The 27,087-nt window shown below is 30.2% G+C and overlaps 3 protein-coding genes across 4 annotated transcripts; all 3 read right to left on the bottom strand.

Annotated features, from left to right (window-relative positions):
* Window positions 1–1,407: 1,407 nt before the first annotated feature.
* LOC113855059 (beta-1,2-xylosyltransferase) lies at window positions 1,408–5,168 on the bottom strand. Its single transcript, XM_027486509.1, has 3 exons — window positions 4,432–5,168; window positions 3,468–3,617; window positions 1,408–2,755 (listed from the first exon to the last, which is right to left on the bottom strand). The coding sequence occupies exons 1-3, from the start codon at window positions 5,080–5,082 to the stop codon at window positions 2,033–2,035; spliced, it is 1,524 nt and encodes a 507-aa protein (XP_027342310.1). The 5' UTR covers window positions 5,083–5,168; the 3' UTR covers window positions 1,408–2,032.
* Window positions 5,169–7,679: 2,511 nt separating this feature from the next.
* On the bottom strand, window positions 7,680–10,660 carry LOC113854945 (pirin-like protein). Its single transcript, XM_027486296.1, has 6 exons — window positions 10,518–10,660; window positions 10,352–10,401; window positions 10,215–10,253; window positions 10,057–10,085; window positions 9,302–9,468; window positions 7,680–8,243 (listed from the first exon to the last, which is right to left on the bottom strand). The coding sequence occupies exons 1-6, from the start codon at window positions 10,631–10,633 to the stop codon at window positions 7,739–7,741; spliced, it is 906 nt and encodes a 301-aa protein (XP_027342097.1). The 5' UTR covers window positions 10,634–10,660; the 3' UTR covers window positions 7,680–7,738.
* A 3,070-nt stretch (window positions 10,661–13,730) lies between these two features.
* LOC113853688 (glycerophosphodiester phosphodiesterase GDPDL3-like) lies at window positions 13,731–22,372 on the bottom strand. 2 transcript variants are annotated; one of them, XM_027484206.1, is made up of 9 exons: window positions 22,208–22,372; window positions 20,870–21,163; window positions 19,427–19,542; window positions 18,839–19,343; window positions 17,160–17,198; window positions 16,718–17,002; window positions 16,057–16,196; window positions 14,791–15,274; window positions 13,731–14,450 (listed from the first exon to the last, which is right to left on the bottom strand). In XM_027484206.1, the coding sequence occupies exons 1-9, from the start codon at window positions 22,320–22,322 to the stop codon at window positions 14,149–14,151; spliced, it is 2,280 nt and encodes a 759-aa protein (XP_027340007.1). In that variant the 5' UTR covers window positions 22,323–22,372; the 3' UTR covers window positions 13,731–14,148. The 2 variants fall into 2 exon arrangements, with proteins under 2 accessions (XP_027340007.1, XP_027340008.1); XM_027484207.1 differs by having other exon boundaries at window positions 20,870–21,159; window positions 22,204–22,338.
* Between the last annotated feature and the right edge of the window lie 4,715 nt (window positions 22,373–27,087).

Genomic DNA, 27,087 nt, shown 5'->3' with positions numbered 1-27,087 from the left:
TAATCTAATAATTTCTATGAAACTATATGTTTTTTTTATTTTAAATTAATAATATTTTTCAGTTTTAATCAGTTTAAAATTTTCATTTTTTATTTAAAATTCAAATATATTTGAATTATAATAATCTAATTCTTTTTAGAAGATATGTTTATTTTTATTTTAAATTAATTATATTTTTCAGTTTTTGATCAGTTTAAAATTCTCACTTTTTATTTAAAATTCAAATATATGTGATCTAAAATATTTGGCATAAATAATATAAAAATTAGAATAAATAGTGTAATATTAAAAAATTATTAAAAGGATGAAAAATAATTTATTCTAACGATAATATTTTGTCGGAATCACTTTACTTAATAAATTTTTATAAATTTTAGATTTTATAAATTTAACAGCTAAATTTAAAGTTATTACTAATTTGAGTCAAATCTACAAAAAATTATACAAATCAAAGTTAATTGATTGTTTGTCAGACAGCTTTATGTTTAACTTCTAATAATATTTTAAAAATATGCGTAAATATTAATTATAGAATTTTATATCTACAATTGTTTAATTTATCTAAAATTTGGTATGTACAATCACTATGTTAATATCATATTCAATAGTTGAATTAATAAATTTTGCCTATAAAAAATTATTAAGGAAACTAACTCTGAAAATTACTCTTAAAATAACTTCATCTCATACTTATTAAAATAAATGACATAATATTTAAAAAGATGACAAAAAATATTAGAATATTAAAGATAATAACAACATGTGACATTTAAAAAAAATTATAAATTAATAAACTTGTTTACCAACTCTCCTATTTTAATCGAGCAAACTTATAATCTAATCAAATAAGGGATCGAAATCCTTTCCTATTTGTGAACGAACATGAGAGTCATATTCTGTGTTTTTGTATTTTTGCTTAAGCGAATTAGGAATCTTTTTCCTCAATTAAGCTACTCCCTTAATCTTTACAAGATATCTTTTAACTAAATTATACAAACTAATAAAAATATATTACTGCCTCTTTCAACTTTTATCCTTCTTAGTGTTAATTGAGTTTCTCACAGCTTCATTTATATACATATATAAAAGAACATAACAAATAAAAGTATCTTTTAAGAAAATCACTAAAAACTCCTAAAATATGTCTTATAAAAAATCCAAAAAGAGTATTAGCTAATCATATCGCTACAGTTTTCTTATCCATTAAAATCTTCAGATGTTGCCTTTCTGTCACATTTTTTTGGTGCAATTGTGATTCATTTAAGGGATTTTGTTGCCATATGCCTCATTGTACAGTTACAACAAATATTATTAAATACCAATGATTAAGGAATAAAAAATAAAACCATTAAATAAAACGAACAAGCATTTATAATATTAAACTTCCAAAAAGCATTTAGTACTTCCAAAACGCATTTATAATATTAAGTAATTAACATGATGTAACAATGCTATTTAAAATTCTCAAGGCATGACATGCATCAACAAAACCCTAATAATAAGAAATCACAAAATCTAAAATTTGTCTTCTCAGAAATGATGTGTCAGCCAAAAGTTTAATGCAAGTAAAAACGCAATTTGTATGGTTAACATAGTATCTATGAAAATGATTCAGCAAAAATTAACTTAAAAGAAAAATCAATGTTGTACAACAAAACCGTGTGTGGAAGAATCCATATACAAAGAAAATATTTGAGACCCCTCTTCTGTATACATCTTGGGACAAGGAGCAAACGAAGGAAACAATCCAGTGTGTATACAAACCAAGACAAATGAACCTTTCTTTCATGGCACTGATGCTTCAACCTTCACATGCATTGCTTAATTGTTAAGTTAAATTCAGTTTAAAGAAGTTAATGTGTTTCTGCTCCAACAAGAAATCAGCAACTACATCACTTGAAGTAACCAAAAACTGGCTGCAATCAAAGGTAAAAACTTGCAAGCCACATATGAGATGTGAATCATAGAAAATTAAAGATCACCTTCCATTTTACTACTCAAACGGATATCAGTAGTTTCCAGCCCAAAACACTCAACATCCAAGGCTTTTCATTATGCTGGCCAGCTCATTGATCACAGTTCCAGTATCAGCATGTGATCCAGGAAGGTTAATTGCATGATACTCCAACCCTTTCCACCGGGCAATATATGCAAAATGCGGCCGTCTGAATTGGCTGCTAATGATTTCTAGAATCACAGTTTTGGGCAAGGCAGATACTATGTGAGTAAGACCAGCACCATGGGCACCAACGATGACCGATGCATCTTGAATGGCTCGTACCTGCTCCTTCATAGACATGTGTGCAAACAATCCATTGACAAGATTAATTTTACATCCTTTATAATTAGATGCCCAGCTCTTCAAGGAGTCAAAGACTTCTTGCTCATTACTTAGTCTTGATTCAACTTTACCCCCGTGACGTGGATGAGCTAAATAATCTTCGCGACGAACAAAGAGGACGTTATGTCCAAAGAGTGGTTTTCCAGCCCGGTGTGTGTTTAACGGCAGCCCAAATGCTGCTCTGATCATTTCTCCAAACTCAGAAAGGCGTGCAGTCTTGCTGTTATCAGGTTTTTGCCACAGTTCTTGTGCAGAAGTTCCATCACAGTTTATATCTTCTGTTAACCCTTTAAACAATGCAGTCTCATATCCCAAAGGTGAGAGAATAGCATGACGAAAACAAACTGTACCACTGAAGTTTTTAGCATATCTGAGACTAGAGAATAATGCTTTCCATGTCTCTTCAAGAGGAGCCTGAAAATATTTTGGAGAAAAGCAGTAAATTAACCAAGATTTCTACCAAATTCCTTATTTATCAACAAGGAAAACAAAACTAACCAAAAACATAGTACATGTATGTTCGTATAATTTAAGGAAGAAAGTAGTTACATTTAGGCATCACAATTAACTAGCAAACTTAGAGTGCACAAAAGTTAAAAACAATAGTATAAAACCAAAAACTCATAACAATCGTGTTGTAGAAGCATCGGCTCATCCGCAAGAAAAATATGAAACATCATAAACGGTCACATATCTTGTTGATTACAAAAGCAAAATCATGTTTGGCAGGTTCATCCCTTTGTCCTGAAGCTAGTACCACTGTACAATACCTACTTTGGACAGGTACTATGAACAAAAATTCACCCCCTTTTTGCCGAAGACTTGTAAAATAACAAGACTATTTTCAGACTTTGGAAATGAAAAATTTAGATCAATTTGACATCAATGATTATAATTAACATTTTATCTAAAGTTTGCAACCAAAAATGTTCAAGAAATCCAATGATATACTTCAATTATTGATTCTTTTTACTAAGATATCGAAACTCTGCTTGGTCCTATCAGTCCCTTAAAAGGAAAGGAACAAAAAAAGCAGCTAGATTCCAGCAGAATAACAAGTTACCAATCTCAACAATTATTTGTTATTTCAAAATGCAAACAAATTCCCAGGGCGGATCATGCATACCGTACAGTGGCCATCGACAAAGATCAGGTGAGGTCGACTAGGCAGACCAGTGACTCTAGAAGAAACATATGCACTGTACCAGTCTGTAACAGTGTGAAAAAGATTAGCATACTCAAAGCGTGTCACCAGAAGTGTTGGTTCCTCAATCCACTGCAAATAGAAACCCTCATGTCAAAAACACATAACCAAAGAAATTGCACAACCAAAGAAAGATAACAAGAAGACTACATTATATCAAGAGGAGAAAGCAATTGTGAAACTTAAAAATTAACACGAAAAGAGAAAGCATGCAGGTACTGAAAAATATTATCAATTGAATCGTCATACAAATTCATCGTAAAAGAGAATTATCGATCTCTAAAGGTGTCTCTTTGCCCCTAAACTTGTTATATAATAAACCCGTGTTTATGGCAGCTCTTTAGTATTATGTTCATGGCTTTTCAAAGAGAATTGCTGCCTCTAATAAGCAGAGGTTGCACAGGACTTGCTGCATTCTTAATTTGTTTGATCAATTTTGTACATACCATAAAAAAAAACTGATCATTTATGATCAATTTTGCACTCTCCCCCTCATCTCTCAAAATAAATTATTTCCCTTTCCTATCAAATAACTGATCTTACCCAAGCATTGAATTTAACCCCCACAGCATTAGGAAAAAGACAAAATCTATTCACCCCCTTCTGAAAAGGAAAATAATTAAATGAAACCCGATTCTGAGATCAGATTCAGTCAAGGTAATAATGAATCACCATAACAACCCAGATTCAGAATCATCAAAAAGAGCAGAATCAACATCCAAAACCTCACAATAATTTCCACCCAATCCAATCAAAGCCACAAACCAAAACAAATCACAATTTAAAAGGAAAAAAAATAAAACACTCCTCCCATTCAATCCAACCATAAACCATGAACACCCACACGGTGAAATCAACAAAAATAAAAACTTTTCACACCCCTCACCTCATCACAATGAAAACCCTTCCCACCCACGATCCGAATCTTACTAATCAAATCCCGCATAGTGTGTCTCGTAACCTCACCCCGAGGCAAATACCGATCCAAAAACTCGCGATCAACGAGCACCTTCTCCTCCTCCTCATTCCCTTCACCACCATGAACCTCAAACGCACCGTTTTGAAACGAGGGTAATTCCTCATCCTCCTTCCTCCCAATAACCTCCATCAAAGCCTCACCACCCTTCGCCATTTGAATCCGCTCCGCCACCATACGCACCCTTCCCCCTTCACACACAGAGCTTCTGAGAGTCTCACTGTGCCAGCACCGGAACCACCCACCGCCGCTGCCGGTGGCAAGGAGATCGTGGCGGCGCGTGAAGCCGTTTCCGAAATAGGCTTCGCAGGAGCGTGGAGGAGCAGGAGAGGTGGTTTGGGACCAAGGAAGGTAAGATGGTAGAATGGGCCATGGTTTTGAAGAGTGGGTTTGTGGTGAAAGTGTGAGAGAGGTGTGAGTTTTAGGGTGTGAAGAAGAATCAGAGGAAGAAGAAGAAGAGGGTTTTGTAGAGTGGTGTGTGAAGTAGAGACAGAGAGAGAGGGAATTGAGGGCAAAGAGGAACAAAAGGGTCTTCAGAAGTAAGGAGTTTCTTCTGTTCATTGTGGGTTCCTCTCTCTCTCTCTCTCTCTCTCTCTCTCTCTGCTTGCGAGTGATGACACAGTGTGTGTGTGTGTGTGTTGCACGGACAAGGCGGGTCTGAAGAGATGGAAACGTGGTTTTCTCAAACGAAGACGGACCAATAGGGTGACGCCATGTCACTTTCTTCTTTCTCATGTCTTCTTCGAATTCATCCGCACTTGTTTCTCGTTCTTCCTAGATTTTACTAAAGCATGTTCTCATGAAAAAAATAAAATCAGGAATTTTAATTTTTTTTACCTTTTATTTATATAATTGTTTTAATTTGTAAAAAAATATAAAATTTATTTAAAATTATAAAAATTAAAATAATTTAATATATTTACATTATTAAATGTGAAAAATTTTGTTAAAAATTTACTATATATTTATTTTTTTATCAAGTAAAAGAAATAATTAAAGCAAATATCACCGGCTTAAAAATACTAAACTCTTTAAAAATAAAATCATTATTTTCAAAATATAATTCATTATCATGTTTTGATAGAGAATTATTATTTTTGAATTTGATAAAACGTGTCATGCTAAATATTACTATTTTTCATAATTACAAACTTTTTGTCATGATTAATTAATACATGTCTTGTTTCAAATTATTTACTAAGTCAAATTAATAGAGCTGTATTAGTAATAATGAAGAATTTGTTTAAGCAACTCATTCATCAACTAGAATATGCATTAATTGACTCTAACGTCTAAACAAAAGAAAGACGTATAAAAATGAACATTGACTATTACAAAAGTTAATTAACAAAAAGACTAAACATTTGCATAAAATCTTAACTTAACCATAGAAATAAGATAGCCAACAATTACATGCAACTTCTAATCAATTACTAATTCCAACAATTATTATATTTGAGGCTTTTATTATTAACAGTGATAACTTTAATTTATTTTCTGTTACGATCTTAAATGTTGAGTTTAATGTTTGATTGCCTCTAACTTCCATTATACTAATACTTTTATTAATAGAGATGAAACATAATAAGCAAGTTACCTTTTAAGCAGAGTAAAGTTGAAAGTCTAAAGAAAATTGACTAGTTTATTCAGTTTTTTTAAGGATATAAATATTTTAAAGTTTATCAAAATTTATAAGAGAATTATTCCTCTAAAATAAATAAATTAAAATGCATACATTAATTATTCAATGAATTTGAATATACTGATTAAAAATAAAAATTATCTATATATATATATATATATATATATATTTGATCTTTTAACGATAATTAATAAATATTCATTTAAAATGATTAATTATATCTTATCTCCTGATTATTTAATTTTAGAAAACACTTCGCCTCGCTGTTATGAAATTTGATATGTTATCATGGTGTCCTTGCATTCTTACTACACATTAGCTTTTACATATTTATTTATTTTTTAACTGTGTGAAAGGAACCTAGTGGATAAAGAAACTTATGATTATGTATAGTGTTATATATCTTTCATTTTGGGACACAAATATATATTATCTTCATTTTAAAATAATTATTGTTTAAAATTTGACATAAGATAAAAAATAATTTCTTAACAAATACTTCTATTTAAAATGATTTTAGTTGAAAAATAAGTATATTTTTTTAAATGATAATTTGAAACAAATTATATTTTTAGAATAATTAATATAGAATCTTTTTGAGATTAATTTAATTTCTTAATGTACTCTCTCTTTAAAAAAAAAAACACAAGATATTTTATTTTTTTAGCACTAAATTTATTATTATTATTTTTAATCTCATTTTATATTTTTTTATAAATTACATTTTTATGTTTTCAATAATTATTAGTTTATACTATTATTTTGAAAATAAATAGAGTAATTTTTAGTGAATTTATAAAAAATTTAATTATTATATAAGTTTTTTTTTAAAAAAATTATCATATTATATCATATATTATTATACTTCGTTTGCTCACACCGAAAATTGTATAACTATGTGATTTTTTAAGTTGATTTAACAAGGGTTGCATTTATTTTAACTGTTTTATATCTTTGTTTGATTAATTTATAAATTTATTCAACTAAAATAAAATTATTTAATAGATAAATTCATTTTATTAATTTATATTATTTAAAATCTTATTTTAAATTATATATAAACTTACAATTCATTTTTTTATCCTCAATAAATAAAATTCCTCCTTTACTTTTCTTAATTCAGAAAAAAAAATCTCAATATCATTGTTACAATACCCAATTTTCACCACCACCACACCGCTAGTTATCAACATTGTAACAATCTATAGCAATGCATTGGTAGCAGCATACACACCAAATTTCTTATTATATTTTGGCTTATGTTTTTAACATTATATATACTATTAGTTATTTTAATTATTATACTCACATTATTCGTTTTGGTTATTAATTAAAGACTGACTCTAGAAGTATTGTACAACATTGAAGAATAAAGTTTTGATTGATTTAATTCTTGCTTATAATCATTCTTACTACAGGACATCTTCCTTAAACTATTTATTAAATGAAAAAAAAAAAAAGAACATGAAATATCTTAATATAATTCATTAATTTAAGATTACGTTACATGAGAGATTGCAAAATTTATTTTGCCTCCTTAGTTTGCAACTCAACTAATGATTAATGCTAATAAAATCAAAAATCAAGATTAACTGAGCTTTCAGTTCTCCATTGTTTTGCTTTCTCAAATCCATTAGCAAAATTCTCAAAATCATCAATGGTTTGGTCAATCTCTTCTTGAGTATTCATCACAAAGGGTCCAAATTGCACTAGAGGTTCCCCCAAGGGTTCTGCTCCAACCAAAATGAACCTAAGTTGCTTAGAAGATTTGTTCCATGCCTCTAGGCCATCTCCTGGACCAAGAAGAAGAATATGATGAGAGTTTGTAGGTTGAGATTTCAGGTTTCCAAACACACCCTCTCCTTCCAAGACATAGATAAAAGCATTCCAAGATTTTGGTATAGGTTGTTGTAAGTGGGCTCCTGGTTTGAGAGAGAAGTCCAAGAACATAGTTGGGGTCCTTGTGTAGATTGGAGACTTTATCCCTAGTGCTTCCCCAGCTATAACCCTAACCTTCATACCATCTTCCACACCTTCAGCTATGTCCTTACTCAACACTTCTTGATACCTTGGTTCAATCCTAATATAGTAGTGTCAAAACACAAGAGAGTTAAACAGAGTCTAGCATATAAAATAAGAAACTATTTTTAACAGATATCATGATTTTCTAACTTATATAATATTGTATATGATAAAAATTTATATATCATATGTTTTTATTAAAAATTATATAACTTCCAAGAAAATAACATATTACATCTATCTATATTGGGTCACTCAACCTTGACACATTTTGTAACTAGCAGTGGCAACAGGTTGCTTTTATGATTGAAGTAAACATAATCACCGGGAATGTGGGAGAGAGGTACATATGCTAGCCATTTCAAACACTTACATGATGTAGCTATGCAAAAGCACTTGTAGGAAATGGTCCATGATGGCATGGGGATTTATCAGAAAAGGTGACAATGGAAAGAAGGCAAGGTATATATTAATTCCAAAAGTTAAAATTAGATTTGACTTTTTTCTTTTGTAAAGAGGGGAATCCCTTTTTGCCTCATTGATGGTAAACGATCCTTCAAAGAGATAATGATGATGGCCAATGACGCCAAAAATATGTCACCTAACCCTGGGGCCAAGGCTAAGGTTGTCATTTGTGTTCTTGTAAAAAATGGAAAAGACTAAATTTGCTCTCCACAATAGTTATTTTAACACTCATACTTTTTTAAAGGAAAGTTTATTGAATGATTTGAAATTTGCATGTATGTTTAATTTTACCTAATTTGTAAATATCATGTGACAATTTTAGTTTTGTAATTTTAAATTTTAATTTTTTTTAATCACATATATCTTTTATAAGAGACAATCATATTTAAGTCAAATAAAATTACTATATACAATAAAACTTTCTTTTCAAATATTTAACATAATTATATTTACTCTGATTCAAATTTGAGATCACAAATTAAGTTAGAACAATCTTCTACTACTAGTTGATCGACGGTTAGATAATAATTTTTCTTCATCAAGATTTTATTCAAATCTTGTTAAAGATGTAATAGGTAATTTTTAATTAAATATAACCATGCCATAGTTAAAATTCAATCAAAAAGAAGAAAAAGGTTTTAACTCACTAACATTTTATCCTTGGAAGCCAAGTTGATCCACAGCTGGAGACCCTTTTGGGTTCCTTGACCCACAGGCATTTCTGAGTGAACTATCCCTCTCCCTGCGGTCATCCATTGCAAGTCACCAGCTTCTATTGTCCCTTTGTGTCCTTCAAAATCTTCATGCCTTATAGCTCCCTAGATGAGACAAAAGATTGTACCCAAGTAAGCAATGTATGTATAAGCACAAGTGACTTACATAGCACCTTCACAACATTAGGTACAGGTTGGTAGTTCCCTAGTTGTTATTCTAGAAGCAAACACAAGACATAAACATGTGGGGTCATTCTTGTCCTTTTGCTTATGTAACCAGCTATTATGGGCAATTCTTTCGTGTTTGTGCTTAGATATGTCACTAATTAGAATGGTTGATTTGGCATCCGGGCATTAGTTTTTGACTTATTTGTTGCCATACCACCAGCACACAACAACTCGCATCCATATGTAAGGTTAAACTTCAAATCAGAAAACAAAATATTTAGTATCCTTTTTATGTTTCATATTATATAACCCTGTTGATTCACCTTTATGATGGCCATTATTAGTTCATTAAAGTCATATTTTCTATCTTTAAAAGTTATTTCAACAAAAGTCAAACAACTAATACAAGGATTTCTCCAATGATGGCAAACAGTTATATAGCCTGCATGAGTTGTTTGCCATTGGTAATATTGAACATGACGTGAAAAGAAGCTTGTGAATGGGGGAACATTCAACTTTCTCTACCTCCAACATGTATGTGACTGTCTCAAAGCCTGTTAAAAGAAAACAAAATCACAAAGAAGGAGCAAATAGTCAATAATATATAACACAGCTGATAAAATATTTGAAGATACAAAAAAAAAAAAAGTAATTTACACAAAAAAGAAGGCCAATTTTCAAACCTCTATGGGGATGATCAGGAAAACCAGCAGGAGCAGTAACTGCAATTTTTCAAAATTTAACATTCTTAAAAACAACACAAAGATAGACACTTTCCCCTGTGACAGAACAGAGAAAAAAACAGAGATGCGATGCAAACCTGAGAATTCATCCAACACAAGGAAGGGATCAAAGTATTTAAGCTCAAACCTGATCACAGCATGTAACAAATCAACCAAAAGATCTCAACTTTGCAATGAGTAAAAACTTTTCATGCAAATTGAAAAATGGGTCTGAAAGAAAATTTCACATCCTCTATTACTTACCTTCCTATGCTTCTTCTAACCACAGCTCCAACGCCCTCATGCTGAGGTCTTGCCAAGAATTTCCTGGCTACAAGACAAGGCTCTTTCAAATGAATGCAACCTCTTGTCTCTGGCATTTTGTTGAAACAATGCAACAAAAGAATCTTGGGTTGTTGAAAAATGTGAGGAACAAGAGAAAAATGGTTAAATGTATATATAGGAGGTGGTGTGGAGAGAGAGCGAGAGAGAGAGATACCCTTTGGAAAGGTCAAAGTATTAAAAATGGGGGAGTTGGGTTGCTTGAAGTGAATCAAGCTTTTGGTTTGTTTGTTCTGTGTGTTTCTATGAACGTCAGCATAACGCACTGATGATGTTCAGTTCAGGGGATCCATCTCAGCCATTACATGACTGCCACGTGGACATTTGTTTAAAGTTAAAATTCCAAAAAAGAAAAAGAAAAAGAAAAAGAAAAATAATTGATGCTGGGGGACTTTGGTACTCTATGTCTTGCGTTTCAAGTGTAACAATTTACTAATCAAATACTATATATTAATGTATGTTAATGTTACCATTGTTTATACTTTTTTGTTAGAAAATAGTACTTAAGTTTTATCACATTGGCAGAGACGGATTCAAAAAGAAAGAAGTTTAAGAAATTGGTCAAAATTAATTTAAAAATAATTGTATAATTATTAGTTAACTTTTAATTTCAATGATTTTTTGCTTTTTTATTTTTGATTTATACACATTAATTTTTATTGGAAACAACCCAAAACTTTAGACAATAATATCAATGATTACATATTAAGTGCAGTATTGTAGCATTATCATCTTGATACTAATTTTTCTTTTTCTAAACTCTTGACATTATGCAACTTTGAAACTTGAAATATTAAATGTGGAAAGGATTTGAAATAATTCCAGAAAAGTTGTTTTCAGGCTTTGCGTGGTCAAGGGACTTGTAGTTTCTTGCAGTTACCAGTCAATAAATGTGCTAGCCAGCTTTTATTTTTCAATTTTTTTTTAATTTTTAAAATTTTAGAGTTAATTATAGTGTTAACTGTTAACTTTGTTTCTATTGATTTTTTTAAACGTGTACATAATGAAATACAAATAAAATTTTACATAATATAAAATTTATTAAAAGTAGGAAATATTATATTAATTATAATTTTTAATAGAATATATTATTTATTGATTTTTTTATTATATATCTTTAAACCTACATTAGAAAATTATTACTTTGTTATCTTTTTTATTTTTAAAAAATTTAACAAAATATTTAATGACAACGATCTTTATAGAATAATATATGGTATGCAAATAATTTTATATGTATATATTAGGTTAATGTGTAAAAAGATCTTAATTCTTTAATTTTTTTTAAATCTAACTTTTTCTGAAATTATTTCTTATTTTCATTTAGTCTTTTTACTAACAATTTGTTAGTTATTTGCTTATATGGTATGTGAGTTGAGTTATATAATTTGATTAAAAATAATATGAATTAGATGTATTGTTAAAAGTATCATATAATTTATATTTTCTTAATAAAATTTTAGATTATAAAATTATATTTTTTAAAATTAAAATTTGAAATACAAAAGAAACGAAAGTGAAATTTTTTTGTTTTCTTTTTAATATTTTTCATTAAAAGAATAATTTTTAATTAAGGGTGTGGGATATGTAAAAAAGAAAAAGAAAAAAAGAAAATGAACGCTTTTATTTGGACTTGTTGGAAAGAAGATAGACTCATTCAAATTCAACATTAAATTTTAATTAATGACATCACTGTAACAGAAGCATGACGATGTGAAAATGAAGCCTTTTTTTGTGCCATTTAACGTAAAATTAATCGCATGGAATTGAAAATTAATCACAAAATATAAAATATTAATCTTAAAATTAAGGTTGTCTGTTGCCTTTTGGACCATTACAACGTAAAATTATTTTTAAAGTCAATTTGTGGCGATTTTTTTTATTTTAATTTAAGAAGAAAAAAGTATAAATAAGCACTTTCTTCTAGGTTTGTCTTATTCTTACTAATTTTAAAAGACTTGGATTGATGCTGAATATGATTTACACTACCAAAACTTATTTCGTGATAATAATAGTTTATAAAATGATAATTTTACTTTTATATTGAATGTTTATGAAATGACAGTGGAAAAAATTATAAATTCTCGTATTAGACAAAATCATTAATTTATATAATAATTAATATAAAAGTTATATTTATAACATGAAAATTTTTACAATGTGATATGATCTAATAGTGAGGAAGAGTGGGTGAATTACTACAAGTTTGAGTGTTCTTGTTACTTAAAATGTCTTCAATTTTAGAGTTAAAATCTTTTTACGACAAGATAAAAAAATTGAAAGATATAATATAATAAGATAATGATAAACTCTTATTATATCATATGTATGATGTACATCTGGAGAATAAAATATATAATATTATATTATTATTTGTAATGTTTAAAATAAACAAATAATATAATGAAATAAATTATATTTAAATATAAAATTACTCTTTTATCAAAATTAATATATTTATTTATTTATTTTAAATTTCCAATATGTTAAAATTAAAAAAAATATTTTCATGTAAATATAATATTAAAAGTTGATATTGAATTGTAATGATTTTATTCAATTTTTTTACAAATAAAATTTATTTTTAGGAAAGAAATTATAATTAGAACAAAAATTATAAAAAGTATTAAAATATATTTTATAAACTGATTGAAAAATTTAACAGGTGTTTTTTTAATATTTTTATTAAAAAATAATATGAACATTTTTAATATAAAAATATTTAAAATGTATAAAACATGAGGAAGAATGTAATAAAAAAAGTCATAATATCTTAATGATTGCTAACCCATCACCCCCTAATAAAGTTATCATATCTTGTCCATCAACGAGGCTATTAATATGTTGTTAACAAACTATGGAAGTTTAGTACATTCTTTCAAATCCAACCCTAGTAATCGACTAAAATTTATTAACACTTACAAAGACCATAGAAGTTTAACTCCTTATTTAATAAATCTCATTTATGATTTTATAAATTTTAAAGATATATTTGAAAGAGTATATTAGACAAATAGGAGGTGAGACGGGTTATAAAACCCTAATTTTAATTGACAAGTAACACTGATAGCTCCTATATTACAACCCATCAGTTTTGCCATATAGAAAAACGTAACCTGGAAACTGGATATGTTAATTTCAAATGGAATCTGAAGAGAATGTACTATTAATATTGAAACAACTAATCCATGAAGATGCAGAAGATAATTCCTCAAATCTCCATGTGGGTCTCCAACTTGTGCCATGTTTATCTCAGGCCAAGTACACAACACTATAAATATATTTTACAAAAGAAAATACAAAATGCTCATCTAGTAAGAATACATAGATACTTAGCTACAGGATAGGGGAATATACCTAGCTACCACAATTAATGGAAATAATTACAGCTGCAAATTAAAAGTTGGAATTTTCCAGCAGTCTGAAGCCAAAGACTTCGTTGTGTGGCAAAAGAGGGCTAAGTGAGCATAAACGACAACCCTTTCTTCCAACTTTTCCCCCTTCTTAGTGGGAAGTGGGAAGTGGGAAGTGGGAAGAGGGAAGCCTGCATCACTCAAAGCAGAAGAGAAGCTACAAGCACAATCAGAGTGGACAAGAAGAAGCAGACAGTGACCTTAGCCTGTGCATTTCTTGGTGGTTGTGCTCCTGGTCCAGCCACAGCAATGGGGTTAGAAGATGGGGCTATTTTAGAAACAGTAGGCAAAGGAGGTTCTGTCACTTCAGATTTAGTCAGGGGAGGGGCTGGAGCCTCAGCTGGTGGCAAGTAAGGTTTGGTCATAACTTGTATCAGGCCACCTATGTCAACTGGTTGCATGTAAGGAGGTGTGCTCTTTCCCAAATTCAAGCATCTGTTCCCTGCGGTAGGATGAGGAACAATTATATCAGTAATCAGATGCGATAATTCATCAGAGCTGAATTTGACCTAAAGGGATTTGCTAAGGAAACACAAGGAAGAAACATAATGAGGGAGATAGTAAAATATATGATGGAATTGAAAACAAAAGGAGAAAGTAATCAACTGTTTGTCGTATGGTTATGTCTACAGAAATTCTGAGGGAATATTTTTACAATATTAAACTAAAGTATGGGAGAGAAGTCGAAGTAGAAAATCCTTCCACGCTCAAGTGATTAAACAGAAAATATCAAAACCACCTAAATTACAGGAGCAAGAAATAAATGTTTTGCATGCACGTACTTCTGTATCTATTAGCTGTTTTTGGGAAGTCTGTGATGACACCATCAATTCCTTCATTTTGAACAAATGTGTTAATCTCCACAGTTGCATCTGACAAGAAATCCCATGCCTGAGATACAAACTCATTGCTGAAGGTTTCTACATAAACAGAGAGATTAAAAGATTTGAACTTTGACACAGTCTTTGTAGAGCCTGTCAGGAAGAGGTCACTGACAGGATAAACAGAATCCTTTTTGACGACCACAGAATGAGCAAAGCTTTTGATATCTGAAATAGCTGAATCAACAGCATCATCAATTTTCTCATCAATCTTGTAGACAAGCTCATATTTGGTTTTCTCCTTGAATTTCAGTAGTACAGAACTATTAGTGGATTGAATCATAACTTTTGGAGCCCTTGGTTTATCATAACCTCCTTTGCTCAAAGTATCAATGACTGCATCAGTCACACTTAAGTTTTGTTCCCTTGCAAGATAGGCTGCATTCTGAGAGTAGAAAACATCATAACTTTAATATACAAAAAGAAAATAAGCTTACAGAAATTTTATTATCTTATCCATTGACATGTTAAGAACACACTACTATCATTCATCCTCATAAAATAGAAACCGCATAATTCTTTCTCTAAGGGAATGAGTGTGGGAATCAAATTCTACACCTTGAACACCACAGCCTTCTCATGACTAGGCAGGTACCATTAAAAAGTGTTATTAATGAAAAGTCCTTATTTAGGTGTTATTAATGCATTCTGACTTCACCTAGTGGGATAAAACTTGGATGATGTTAATGAATTCTCACTTGATTTTCAACTAGATAGTAAGACCCTCGAAACTATCCACCATCTAGCCATTCAAGAATCAATAAAGAACTTATTTTCAAAGAAACACTTGCCAGTATACTTGTGATGAACCTGTTAGATGTGATGCTTGAGATCCCTAAGTGTGAAGCTATCTTCCCTTCTTTTTTTTTAATATAAATATTCTCTTTGTGCAAATTGCAAGTGTGGGTTTGAGAGATGAAGGTGACAAATTATCAAATAGATGTTGCCCACAAGTTGCTTGACTCCCTTCTCAATGTTACCTTGGTGTTTACAAGGATGATATCAATGCCTCTCGTGAATCACGAGCGGGTCATTTTTTAGGTTTTACTGTCTGGCTTGCAGCTTATTGACCATGATTTCTTTTCTCCGAAGACATTACATGTTCACATATTCAACAGTTAACGGAATGAAGTGAAGATACAAATAACAGGCATACGCAGAACGCACCTCGATAATGATCACAACACCTGATAGGGAAGCCTTACTTTTTGTCAAGTTCAAGAAATCTGACAATGTTAAAAATTGCACCTTGTTATATTTTGGGTTCCTGAACAATTTGTTTTTATAATAAGGGCTCACCATATAAGCTGCAGGAACAAGGAATAACAGAAAAACACAGATGTCAAATATATGCTTACAGTATTTTTCATACATACAAAAAACATGCAATTTATTCACAGCAGGCAGTGAACCACAAAAAAATTGAAAAAAAAGTTGTAAGCGAGGGCAAAATGAATAATTTTTTTAATGAGATTAGTTTTTCAAGTGGCTGGAAATAACTAGGAATTAGTCAGCGCAGGATTCTACATGCCTCTATCAGGTCATGCAGCTTTACAGCATATCTTTTATAAGGATGTAGCATGTTACAAAAGATTCCACAAAGAAAAACATGAACGCAATTATGATAAAATCTGTAAGCAAAATTGATTATCCTGTAAAGAGAAGAGAGTCATTCTTTTCCCAATCATTCCTAACTTATGATTTGTTTATATTGTGTATATGTATATCATTCTACTTGAATTTTTGCTTATTTGAAGTTTAAATCTTTTATTGTTTGATAGGTCTTATATGGATGACTGAACGAAGAGTATTGGACTATTTGACATACGGGTCAAGCTTTTGATATCATCCCATTTCAAGTTGAATGTAAATATGCCACTGCCAGGTTTGATCTCTGGGATTTGTGTGGAAAAATTGCTGAAACTTGATAGAGCATCGATTGTGCTCTCTAGGAGATCGACGGAGCTTAAGCAAAATGGTATTCCATCCTTTGACATTTGAACAGGACAGTCAAGAACATCCGCACCATCTGAAATAGCCTTTTCATATGCTAAATCAGTACAGGGAGGATAATCTCCACTTGCTCCATATTTTGAAATGACCAAAGTGTTAACTGAAACATGAATGGAATAAATGTATTAGGTCAACAATTATGTAATCTATGCCCGCATAGAAGCGTTATACAATGAATCAACCAGGGATAGACTAATAATGAACAAGATGAGAAGACATATTCATAAAAGCATAACAAAGCATTGATTTTAATGTACCTTTCTTTGAAGCATTAGCGCCTATGTGAGCAAAGCAGTCTGCATGATAAGAAGAAAATTCAAAGTTAATTTAAAAGGTGGGGAAATTGTTTACTCTTGCATTCTAAGGTTATGTCAGGTTAGGATTGTCAAGAAAGAATCCACATGAAACTATGATATAGATATGTATTTTTAGAAGATGCAGAAGCATAGCAAATCACTATCAAATTTTCAATTATAATAGCATCCAATACTTGGGGAAAAGTATATCTATTTGTGTAATGTAATAAGGAAAACGAATATCATGTTGAGTTTTACAATGGTGGTTGTTAGGAGTTAGGATGATTACTTAGGGCAGTTATAATAATTTGTTAGTTAGTAATGAAGTGAGTGACTAAAATTAATAGGAAAATATAATGGGAAAGGAGGGATTTGAATCTGTTATCATTTGTGAATTGAGTTTTTTTTTTCTCTGTGAAAGGAGAAATCCTTTGTGCAAGGAAAACCCTTGGAAGAAGTTCGTTCTCCATTATTCTGTTTGTTGCAATCAATCAAGAAATATATAGATGGTAGAAGATGTAAAACCATAATAAATCAAAACAAAATTAGAGTAATATGTAGAGAACAAAGAACAAGTATAATGAAGTAAGATAGTTAAGATTATAACACTAAATTTAACATAATTCACCTAGAGTGGGTTACATCTACGGTCATGACAAAATCTCCATTATGAATAACAATGTATAAAAATTGAATCTTACAAAATCCCTCTCAAAGAACTCTCAACCTATTGCAAGAAAGAAGATTCACTTGATAATGCGTGCCCATGCCTAATTGTTAGCTCTCTTATCGAGTGGAACAGAAGCTTTGCTTCAATAAGGTGTCCCCATGCATAATTGTGTGCATCCTTTTATTATATGGTTTCCAAAGAGGATTTAAGTTACATCTTTCACAAAATACAATATTTCTCTATTGTTCTCCATTTTTCTAATTTGGTTTCCTAGCAGATGCAGAGTATATAGCTAGAATTTGCTTAAATAAGGAGCCAAATTTAAACTGGACTATACTTAAAAAGTGGAAGCATAGAAAAGGAGCTTAGCCTTAAATCTTTAGTAAAATTATGTCATGTGTGTGTACTAGCACCCTCGTGGAAATGCTATATACCATCCTTACCTAGATGTCAAAATGAAGATAAACTAGACTACAGACAGATCAATATTTGGGGACGCTGATCCCTAAATTCTAGCATCATCCTTGATTTAAAGATGCACATGCACTTAAAATATTAACAAAGTAAATGCATCCAAAAGTAGGAGACACATTTAAGGTGATTCACCAAACCACTAGTAACATCAAATTTAAAGGATCATAGCTGCATCAACTCCATTCTATTAGGACCTAGTTGCAAGGTAAGAACTTGAGTCCCACATTAAAAGTTTAGGATTCTAGTGTACAGTTTATAAGGCCTTGGGCTCTCCAAGCATAACATCTGGCTTTTGAGATGTTCTCTCAAGGTTCTTATCACATTCCAATGTACAAATACAATTTTGCAGTAGAAAAAATAATAGTAATAGTGAACAAAAAATTGAAGAAGTAAGTTTCCATTTGTGTAAGTGTAAATGTATGAATGCAGTCTCTCAGTTCAAATGAGTATATGTATGGATGGCCATTTTAACAAAATGGAAAAAGACATAGCTTACCAATAGCTTCAGATGGTGTTAGGGGGAAGTCAGACAACACACCATCAACAGAGAAGTTTCCATTGTCAATGAAATTGAGGTACTCAGCAACAGGGTCATAACTGTAGTTAAAGCTAATTGAAATATCATTGGCAAAATCTGATGCAAAGACCTCCAGCCCCACTTTGTGCGCATCGGAGACCAAAGAGGTATGTGGTAGTAGATAAAAACTTGGATCTACAGGCCATATGTATCCTTTGGGAACAATAATTCCTGAAGCAAATGTCTTGATGAATGTCAGATTTTTTAGAAGTGAACCATAAGTCTTATTATTGGTTGATGGGTCTACTTCATCTTGTCCCAGAAACATGAAGACCAGTTTTGTCGTTCTTGGGTTGAAGTGTGCTTTTATACTTCTTAAGAAACCAGCTTCAGGTGATGAGATGTAACGGATTTTTACTGTTCTAGAAACAGAAAGCACGAAGTTTCTCATGCTCAAATTGTGTTTTGCGTAGAATGCATCATGCTGCAAAACACCAGAAAAACAAGTCTTAGTTCTGGAAAAACTAGAATACTGGATGATGAAAAGGGATTGTGCCTTCCATTTACCTGAATATTCAACCACAATCCTGGTGGGGCTGCTTCTTTAACCAAGTCATTGATAGTAAGAATTTCATTTAATCTTCCATCAAACCTGTTTGTTCGAGAGTATACTCCCTGAACCACTGTCCAGTAATGAAAACAGTTAGCAACTATCTATATATAAGGCACAAAAGCAAAAGATACAGAGAAATTACACACCAACTGATGAGTAAAACGTAGATAACTACTGTAACACTTCACAGTTGGTAAACAACTAATGAACAGGATATGCACCCTTATTATTTTGGATTTTGGACAACGGGGTTGAAGATCTCAATACATTTATAAATACTGAACAAGTGAATTTGTCACAAAATCTATGAAAAGACTAGCTTTTGTTCTATTATCATCATCATAACCCATGTCCCATACTAAGAGTGTAATAAGGAAAATTGGGTATATATTTTATGACCAGAGACCTCTAGAAAATGCCAATTTCTATTACCTAATTGAATACATCACTCACAAACAATACATCACTAGGCCAAACGCATTTGTCATTAATGTACAAGCTGCAAAGAGACTAAATCATCAAAATGACAGCTATCACCACAATAGTAAACAAAGACAGTGATCATATGCATGCGAGAACTAAGTTAACAGGGATAAGCAGAAATCAATTAAGGTAAGCATGATATCAAATAAAAGAAATAAGAACTGACTTAATCTAGCAGGAACACAACTTCTCTGGCATAAATTTCATATTTGCTTGGGAATAACCTTTGATGCATTAAGAAAAAATTGGATGAAACATAGACTTAAGGATGACAGAATATACAAAAAGAGGTATATTTTTAATGTCCCAGTGATTATATATTATACATTCCTTAAATTTTTAGGAATTATCCATTTAAAACTTGAGAGGCATATTCTGTTCCAGTTTCTTCTACTTTTATATTTGGCAGTACGGCATCTCAATAATTTGATAGCGTGATTACCAACTACACTATTTGGGCCGTCTCTCATTTTGCTTATATGGTGTTTTGTTTGGCTATTAATTGCACGTTATTAAATCTAAGGCCAAATTTTTGCCCATTTGGGTCTCAAATTTAGATGTTCATACGCTAAGTGATGGCCTGCAGTATCTAAGAGTCGGAAAGTAGAAATAAATATCCTACTTTCTGAATGGATGCAGCACTATCTTCAAGGTTCTGAAGCCCAAGAATCCAAGATGTGCAACTCAGGGTTTTCTTCCTAAATTATTTTCTTTTCCATTTCCTTCCCCTAACACTCTTAACAAGAATTACAAACCTAACCTAAAGTTGTTAGTTACTGTTAACTTCTAAAATTATTTTAATACATAAATGTGTCGGTGTTAGATCAATGGAAGAGGTGGAAAGAATCAGTAAGTCCATCAATTACTGAAAGTATGTAACAAAATAGTTACGTCATTAAATAAGTTGAACTTACAGATGACATTGGATTGCAATTCCTTCAGGGTGTAATCCACGGCAAAATAGGCGCTTGTTTGTACTCCATTTACGGGGTAATTACTTTTATTTTTGAAAACATAATTAATGTTAGTACCATTTTCAAGCTTGATATATGGAACGCAGATCCCACCCGCATCTTTCGTTAATTGCAAATCACACCATACAATGAGATCTTTTAAACCAGTATTTACTGCAAAATAATAGGCAGCAGAACTGGAATCAGGAAATAGCCCAGAAAACCCACCACGTGCAATGACCAATGGTGGCCTTCCTGCAAAAAACTTGTCCTAGTAAGTTTCAAGACACAAAGTAGAGAGAAGAAGATTTTCCTATATATATAACAGTGCAGAAATCATTCAATTACATGCCTAATAGAATTCACAATGGCTTCTTAAATTTTTTATGGAAGAAAACTTCAACATCTAATTATATCTAGAGTTGTATTCAATTGGCAACTGGCCTTCACCCCTCTATTATTACCAAACAGCGATTTGAGTTTCTCGAATTCACAAGCAATTCATTTTGCCAAAAATGTGCTCAAGAAACTAATTTCCCCTTGTTACATATGATGAACTTACAAACTTTTTTCTCATTTAATTTCTTTTTACTCAATTATTCATTACCATACAAAGTGCGATTAAATAATTTTGAATTTTCAGACAGTTCATTGTGAAAACGAACCACAGGGCAAACATTTATGTATGCTTTCAAAGCTTACGTTTATTACATGCAAAAACAGATTTATCAATTTCTGATAACTACTCTGTTACACCATCCTCAACAACTTGATCCTGGCTCCACTTCAAAAACTCTCACTCCTCTGTTCACTATAATTCTAAAATAATCAAATATAAATTTCTGAGCACCAGAATACAGTACATTACATTACAGCATCTCAATTTTCAGCTTCATATATTTCCATTTTCACCGACGAAATTTCAATCGAAGTTTGCATGCAAGAAATGCACCCATCCTCTGACTGATAGCAGGACGTGAAATCAGCACCAACTCGACAAAGAAAAATGCTAATAACACAGTCTCTTAAATACAACAGAGTAGCACACTTTTTAACCCATTTTTTGTGATCGGTTTAACGTTTTAAAACTTCATTTAACTTTTTAAACATTTGACTAATTATTAAAAATGCGTTAAAAAGAGTGCGTTGCTAACATTTTCAGAGACGGAATAAAGGAACACTCGAGAAAGTTAAGTTTAGCTTCGAATAATTCTCTTTTTCATTTTATTCTTTGGGTGCGTTTTCATGCCGAGACATGCATGAAACGAAAATCAGAAGGAAGAGAAAGGAGACACGAACCGCTGAGAGTGTTCCAAGTAGTTCTGTTCGATCCCTGAGCAGAGACTACAGCTAGCAGTGAGTGAAGAAGAAGAAGCAGAGAAAGCGCACGGGGAAAAGCGCTTGGTTGCCACATTCCGGCGAAGTTTCTTTTTCCGGTAACCGCCGGAGAAAAAGCCTATGTATGTGTCAAGTGAGAACCGTGATATATATAATAAGTGTATTGCATGCATTTAGTGAAAATTGTTTAGGAAATAAATTATATTACATTAAAAATATGATAAATACTTTTTTAAAATAATATTTCATTTCTTAAAATTATCATATCTTTTAGTCAGTATAAAAATTTTATTTCTTGAAAAAACTTAATCTTAAACACTTTTTTTTTGTCAAATATAAAAATTAAAACCGAATAAAATTTCAATAAAGACTAAAATTAAAATGTATGATATTTTTAAATGATTAAAAAGTTATTTAAGTCATTTTTTTAATAAAATATTATTTTTGTGTTTGAGATTAATCAATAAAATTTATATTATTATAATTATATTATTTGTATTTATTTAAACAGATTAGCTCGTAAGACTTACTTAAAAAACACTCACAATTTTATTTTGGTAAATTTAATAATAATTTATGTTTAATTGATAACAAATGGCCTGACCTATTTCTTTATCTGATAATGAGAAGTCCAGAGAAGACCTCAAATGCATAATTGGAGTAAATATTATTATTATTATTATGTTCATAGTCAATTTCTTGATCTCTTCCCTACCATACTTTCTTCCAATTTTCCATTGATGGGTTGCATGGCCAGCACCAGTCAACTTGATTGGTACATTGATATTAACTGGTTTTAAGCATCTTTTTATATTAATGATGTAGAGTTTCAGCAAATTATAAAAAAAATAAAACACTTTTTTATAAAACGAAAATTTGAGAAGCGTTTAACTTTGTTTAATAGTAAAAAGCAGATAGGCTCTAATAATATCAATTTTCCAAATTATTTAGTGCGTGTTTAATGAATGAGAATTAAATTTGATATTTATTAATTTAGATATAACAATAATCACAACACCACAACTGTGTATTAGTGATAATACTTATTATTATTAGAAAATATTAACTCGGCTCTTAAGACTAATTTTAAATAATTAAAAGTGACTTAGTTTTATTAAACAACAAAAATATAAATATAATTTGCCCATAAATTAACTATTCATATATCTTGTTTTTTCTTAGTCTTTCAATGAATGAAAACAATATATTTGGCTTGTAGTTTCGTAGACTTCGAGTCTACTATATAAAAACAAAAAATAGAAACATGCCATTTATGACTGTTTCAAAGCTTTTTCTTTTTCTTTTTTTTCAATGGGAAGATATTGGCAATATTTCTACATTATTCAAACTATCTTCTATTTTAAAAACTTTAGTTCTTTAAAATGACACTGATTAATTTATGTATTTAATACATCAAACGTTTTGTTAATTTTATTTGATTATTTATTATATAAATTTCTAATATTACTTTATTGATTTTCAACTAATTTTATTAACACGAATCTATTTCTTAATTTATAATCATATTCCTTTATTATCTTTTTTTCTCATTATATATTTCAATAAAATACATTATAATTGATTTTGTATTTTTCACTTACAATAGTTATCCCAAAAAATTTAAGTGTATCACTTCTAACAAACGAAAAAGCCTAACATATTTTACATTTTTATTCCTTTGATTTATTTATTTATTTGGTTAAAACTACAGTCAATGCACTTATATATGAAAAATAAAATTTAAAATTCTGTGCCATGTAAATCAAGTTCAAAAAAATATATAATCTTCAACAATTTAGCTAGATAGCTGTTATAATTTACAACCTTAAAATGAATAACCGTTTTTTTAGTAAAGTGGATTCTTTTAATATATAAAAATAATACAAATTTTTATTAAATTTATGAAGTGTATATACAAAATTAAAATTATAAATAGTAAAATAAAATATTTTCCGATAAACCCATTTTATGAAAATTTAGAAATTTATGGGAGGAAAAGGAAAGTTATCTCATTTTAAAGTTAAAATAAAACTCTTTGTTAATAAAATTAGTAAATAATCCTTAAATTAAATATTTGAACAATTATATAAACTAATAATAATAATAATAAAATAAAATTAGTAAGTAAGTAAAAGAATTAAAATTATTTTAAGCGATCAAAATTTAAAATTATAGTACTAAAACATACTTCAAGTTCTCAACCTCCAAAATATTTTTAAAATGAAAGAAGAAAAATAATATTTATGTTTAATTTCTTAACTAAATGAGTAGTAGATATAAAAAATTATTTATATATTTTAAACTTACACTAATATGAGAAGATCTTTTCTCATATATTTAATTATACTAATAAAAAATAGTATAAAAATAATTTCATAATTAATATATTTTAAATTTATCATCTATTTCCTATAATTAGATTAAGAAAAATACTTATTTTGTTCCTTGTAAAATAGATGGAGAATTTCGCTCTATGTTTACAAGGTGAGAAAAGGGGGATTCTAGGAAAACCCTGATTTCTTGCCATTGTCAACTTTTGAACATAATGTTTATGTTGATTTGTTTCTTTTAGAAAAACACATGCTTAAAATTGCTTCATTCACTCATGAAGTGAATTTGAACACGAAAACGAATTATGAATTGTCACAAACAAAAGAATTTATGTAATAATTAATATAAAAATTATATTCATAATATATTTTAATTAATTATTAATATTAATATTTTAAACCGCTTTCTACTTACTCTCTATTCCTTATTTTTGCTATAGATCTAAACACCCTGTGACTTTGTTTTCTACCCATGGGTCTTGGCAGTGGGATAAAATTAGAGCCTACTTGCCTGAGCAGCTATGTACCTTATTAAGTTGTATTAACCCTCATCCAGATCTAAGGTTAAGAATCTATTTTTTTTGGAATTTGTCCAATAATGGCACTTTCTCACTTAAGTATGCTTATGATCTTTTATCCAATATATCCTTTAGGCTTAAACCTTGTTCTTATATTTTTAAGTTGATTTAGGGTGGAAGGGCCCTTCTAAAGTCAATTTATTTTTATGGAAAATAGGTCATGGTAAATTGCTTACCAATTAGGAGAGATATGACAGAGGAATGACTACTTCTCCCATCTGTACTAGGTGTAGTGAGGAATCTGAATCCATCATTCATGTCCTTTGGGATTATTTTTATGCAAGACAAGTTTGGGAACATTTTATTCTTCCTGAACATTGGGCTAATTTCTTTAATAATAGCCTATATAATTGGCTTAACCAGAATTTAGCTAATCATTCTCATTCTGTTGTTCCTAATTAGAGTAGGATCTTCGGATATATGATTAGTACATTTGGTTAGATAGAAATAAGTTCCTTTTTCAGTAGGTTTTTGTTTTGCCTAATTCTCTAGTTCAACAAATAATTTATGATATGAATTATTTTAATTGTGTTCAAAATTAGTAACAAGTCTAGTTCTGGTTTGCTTATTCAACAGGTTCATGTTTGGTGGATCCCTCCCAGCCTTGGTCATTACAAGCTTAGTGTAGATGGATCAGTCCCATATCAACATCAGGCTGCAAGATGTGGTGGTTTCATTAGGGATGATAGCGGTAATTTTATTGCTAGTTTCTTTGGTTGCATTTCTCCTTGTTCTCCTTTAGCTGCTGAACTTTGGGCTATGTTTTGGGATATCAAGTTGGTTATTCACAAAAGTTTTCAGAGTACTTGAATTAAAGTAGACTCTAAAGAGGCTTTATTCCTTGTTCTGAACGTTCAATCTAACTCTCATCCTTTTGTTGCCTTATTGTTTAATATTAGAGAGTTGTTAAAATAAATTAAATTTATTAGGTTTAGTTACATTTGTAGAGAAGCCAATCAATGTTGCTAAGCTTGGAGTAGATGGATGTATTCCAATTGAACGCTTTGATACTCCTCCCGCTTTCCTTTTTCCCTTTCTTTGTTTAGATGCTTGTGGTGTTTGAACAAGAAGGTGTAATTCTTATGTCCTATTGTTTGAGTGTTTTGCCCCTCTTATTAGCAAAAAAATAAAAATAAAAATTAAACTCGATATTATAAATACATGAAGTCATCTTTGGTGTATTTTTTCATGTTTTCTTCTAACTAATGAGCATTGGAAAACTTCTATAAATATTTTGTTTAGACTGTATTATATATCTCTATCCTTATATAAGCTTTTTTTTTGTTAATTAATATTTTTAAAAACTGCTCTTTATAACTTACAGAAAATATCGATATCGATTTTAATTAATTTATTTTAAATTTAAATATACGTTAAACAAAACTTTCAAAAGTGTTTTTTAAACGGTCATTTATTTTAGTTTTTTGAATCAATCGTTCACGAAACATGTTTTTTTTTCTTCCGAAACTTCATTTAATTATCATAACTTTTTAACACGTTTGCTTATTATTTTTAATCAACAACACACTCCCTTTACCCTTAATTAAGTTCTTCCAAAGTAATTTTAAGCAGCCCATGTTGATAGATTAATTCCCTTGACACAAGTAGTCATAGCCAGAACAGTGCTTAATAAACTCTTTCAAACCTATCCCTACTAACTAAAAATTATTTAAACTTACAAAAATCATACAAATTTACCTCCTAATTTAATAAATCTCATTTGTGATTTTATAATTTTTTATTAATTTAAGAGGGGGAGGGGCGGTATAGGAAAAGTAATGTTGAAACTGGATATGTTAATTTCAAGTGGAATCTGAAGAAGAAAATTTACTAATAGTATCGAAACAATAAACCCATGCACATGGACAGGATAATTCCTAAAACCTTCATGTGGGTCTCTACTTGTGCTATGCCAGGTGCAAAACACTATATA

This window comes from Abrus precatorius, unplaced genomic scaffold (assembly GCF_003935025.1).
Source record: "Abrus precatorius isolate BTA unplaced genomic scaffold, Abrus_2018 Scaffold11, whole genome shotgun sequence".
Lineage (NCBI taxonomy): Eukaryota > Viridiplantae > Streptophyta > Magnoliopsida > Fabales > Fabaceae > Abrus > Abrus precatorius.
Note: the sequence above shows the minus strand (reverse complement) of the source record. Positions and strands in the feature narration are given on the sequence as shown.

Bases quoted from the DNA above. Each gene is read 5' to 3' on its own strand.
- LOC113855059 (XM_027486509.1), bottom strand. From the start codon at position 5,082: ATGAACAGAAGAAACTCCTTACTTCTGAAGACCCTTTTGTTCCTCTTT. The intron at 3,618-4,431 runs GTGAGGGGTGTG...TTCTATTTGCAG, and splicing joins AGGGTTTTCATTGTGATGAG to TGGATTGAGGAACCAACACT. The intron at 2,756-3,467 runs GTATGCATGATC...AAATATTTTCAG, and splicing joins TTGTCGATGGCCACTGTACG to GCTCCTCTTGAAGAGACATG.
- LOC113854945 (XM_027486296.1), bottom strand. From the start codon at position 10,633: ATGCCAGAGACAAGAGGTTGCATTCATTTGAAAGAGCCTTGTCTTGTA. The intron at 10,402-10,517 runs GTAAGTAATAGA...TGCTGTGATCAG, and splicing joins GTTAGAAGAAGCATAGGAAG to GTTTGAGCTTAAATACTTTG. The intron at 9,469-10,056 runs GTAGAGAAAGTT...TGTCTCATCTAG, and splicing joins CAGTCACATACATGTTGGAG to GGAGCTATAAGGCATGAAGA.
- LOC113853688 (XM_027484206.1), bottom strand. From the start codon at position 22,322: ATGTGGCAACCAAGCGCTTTTCCCCGTGCGCTTTCTCTGCTTCTTCTT. The intron at 19,344-19,426 runs GTAAATGGAAGG...GGTGTTTTGCAG, and splicing joins GATTGTGGTTGAATATTCAG to CATGATGCATTCTACGCAAA. The intron at 15,275-16,056 runs GTGCGTTCTGCG...TTCTACTCTCAG, and splicing joins GTGTTGTGATCATTATCGAG to AATGCAGCCTATCTTGCAAG.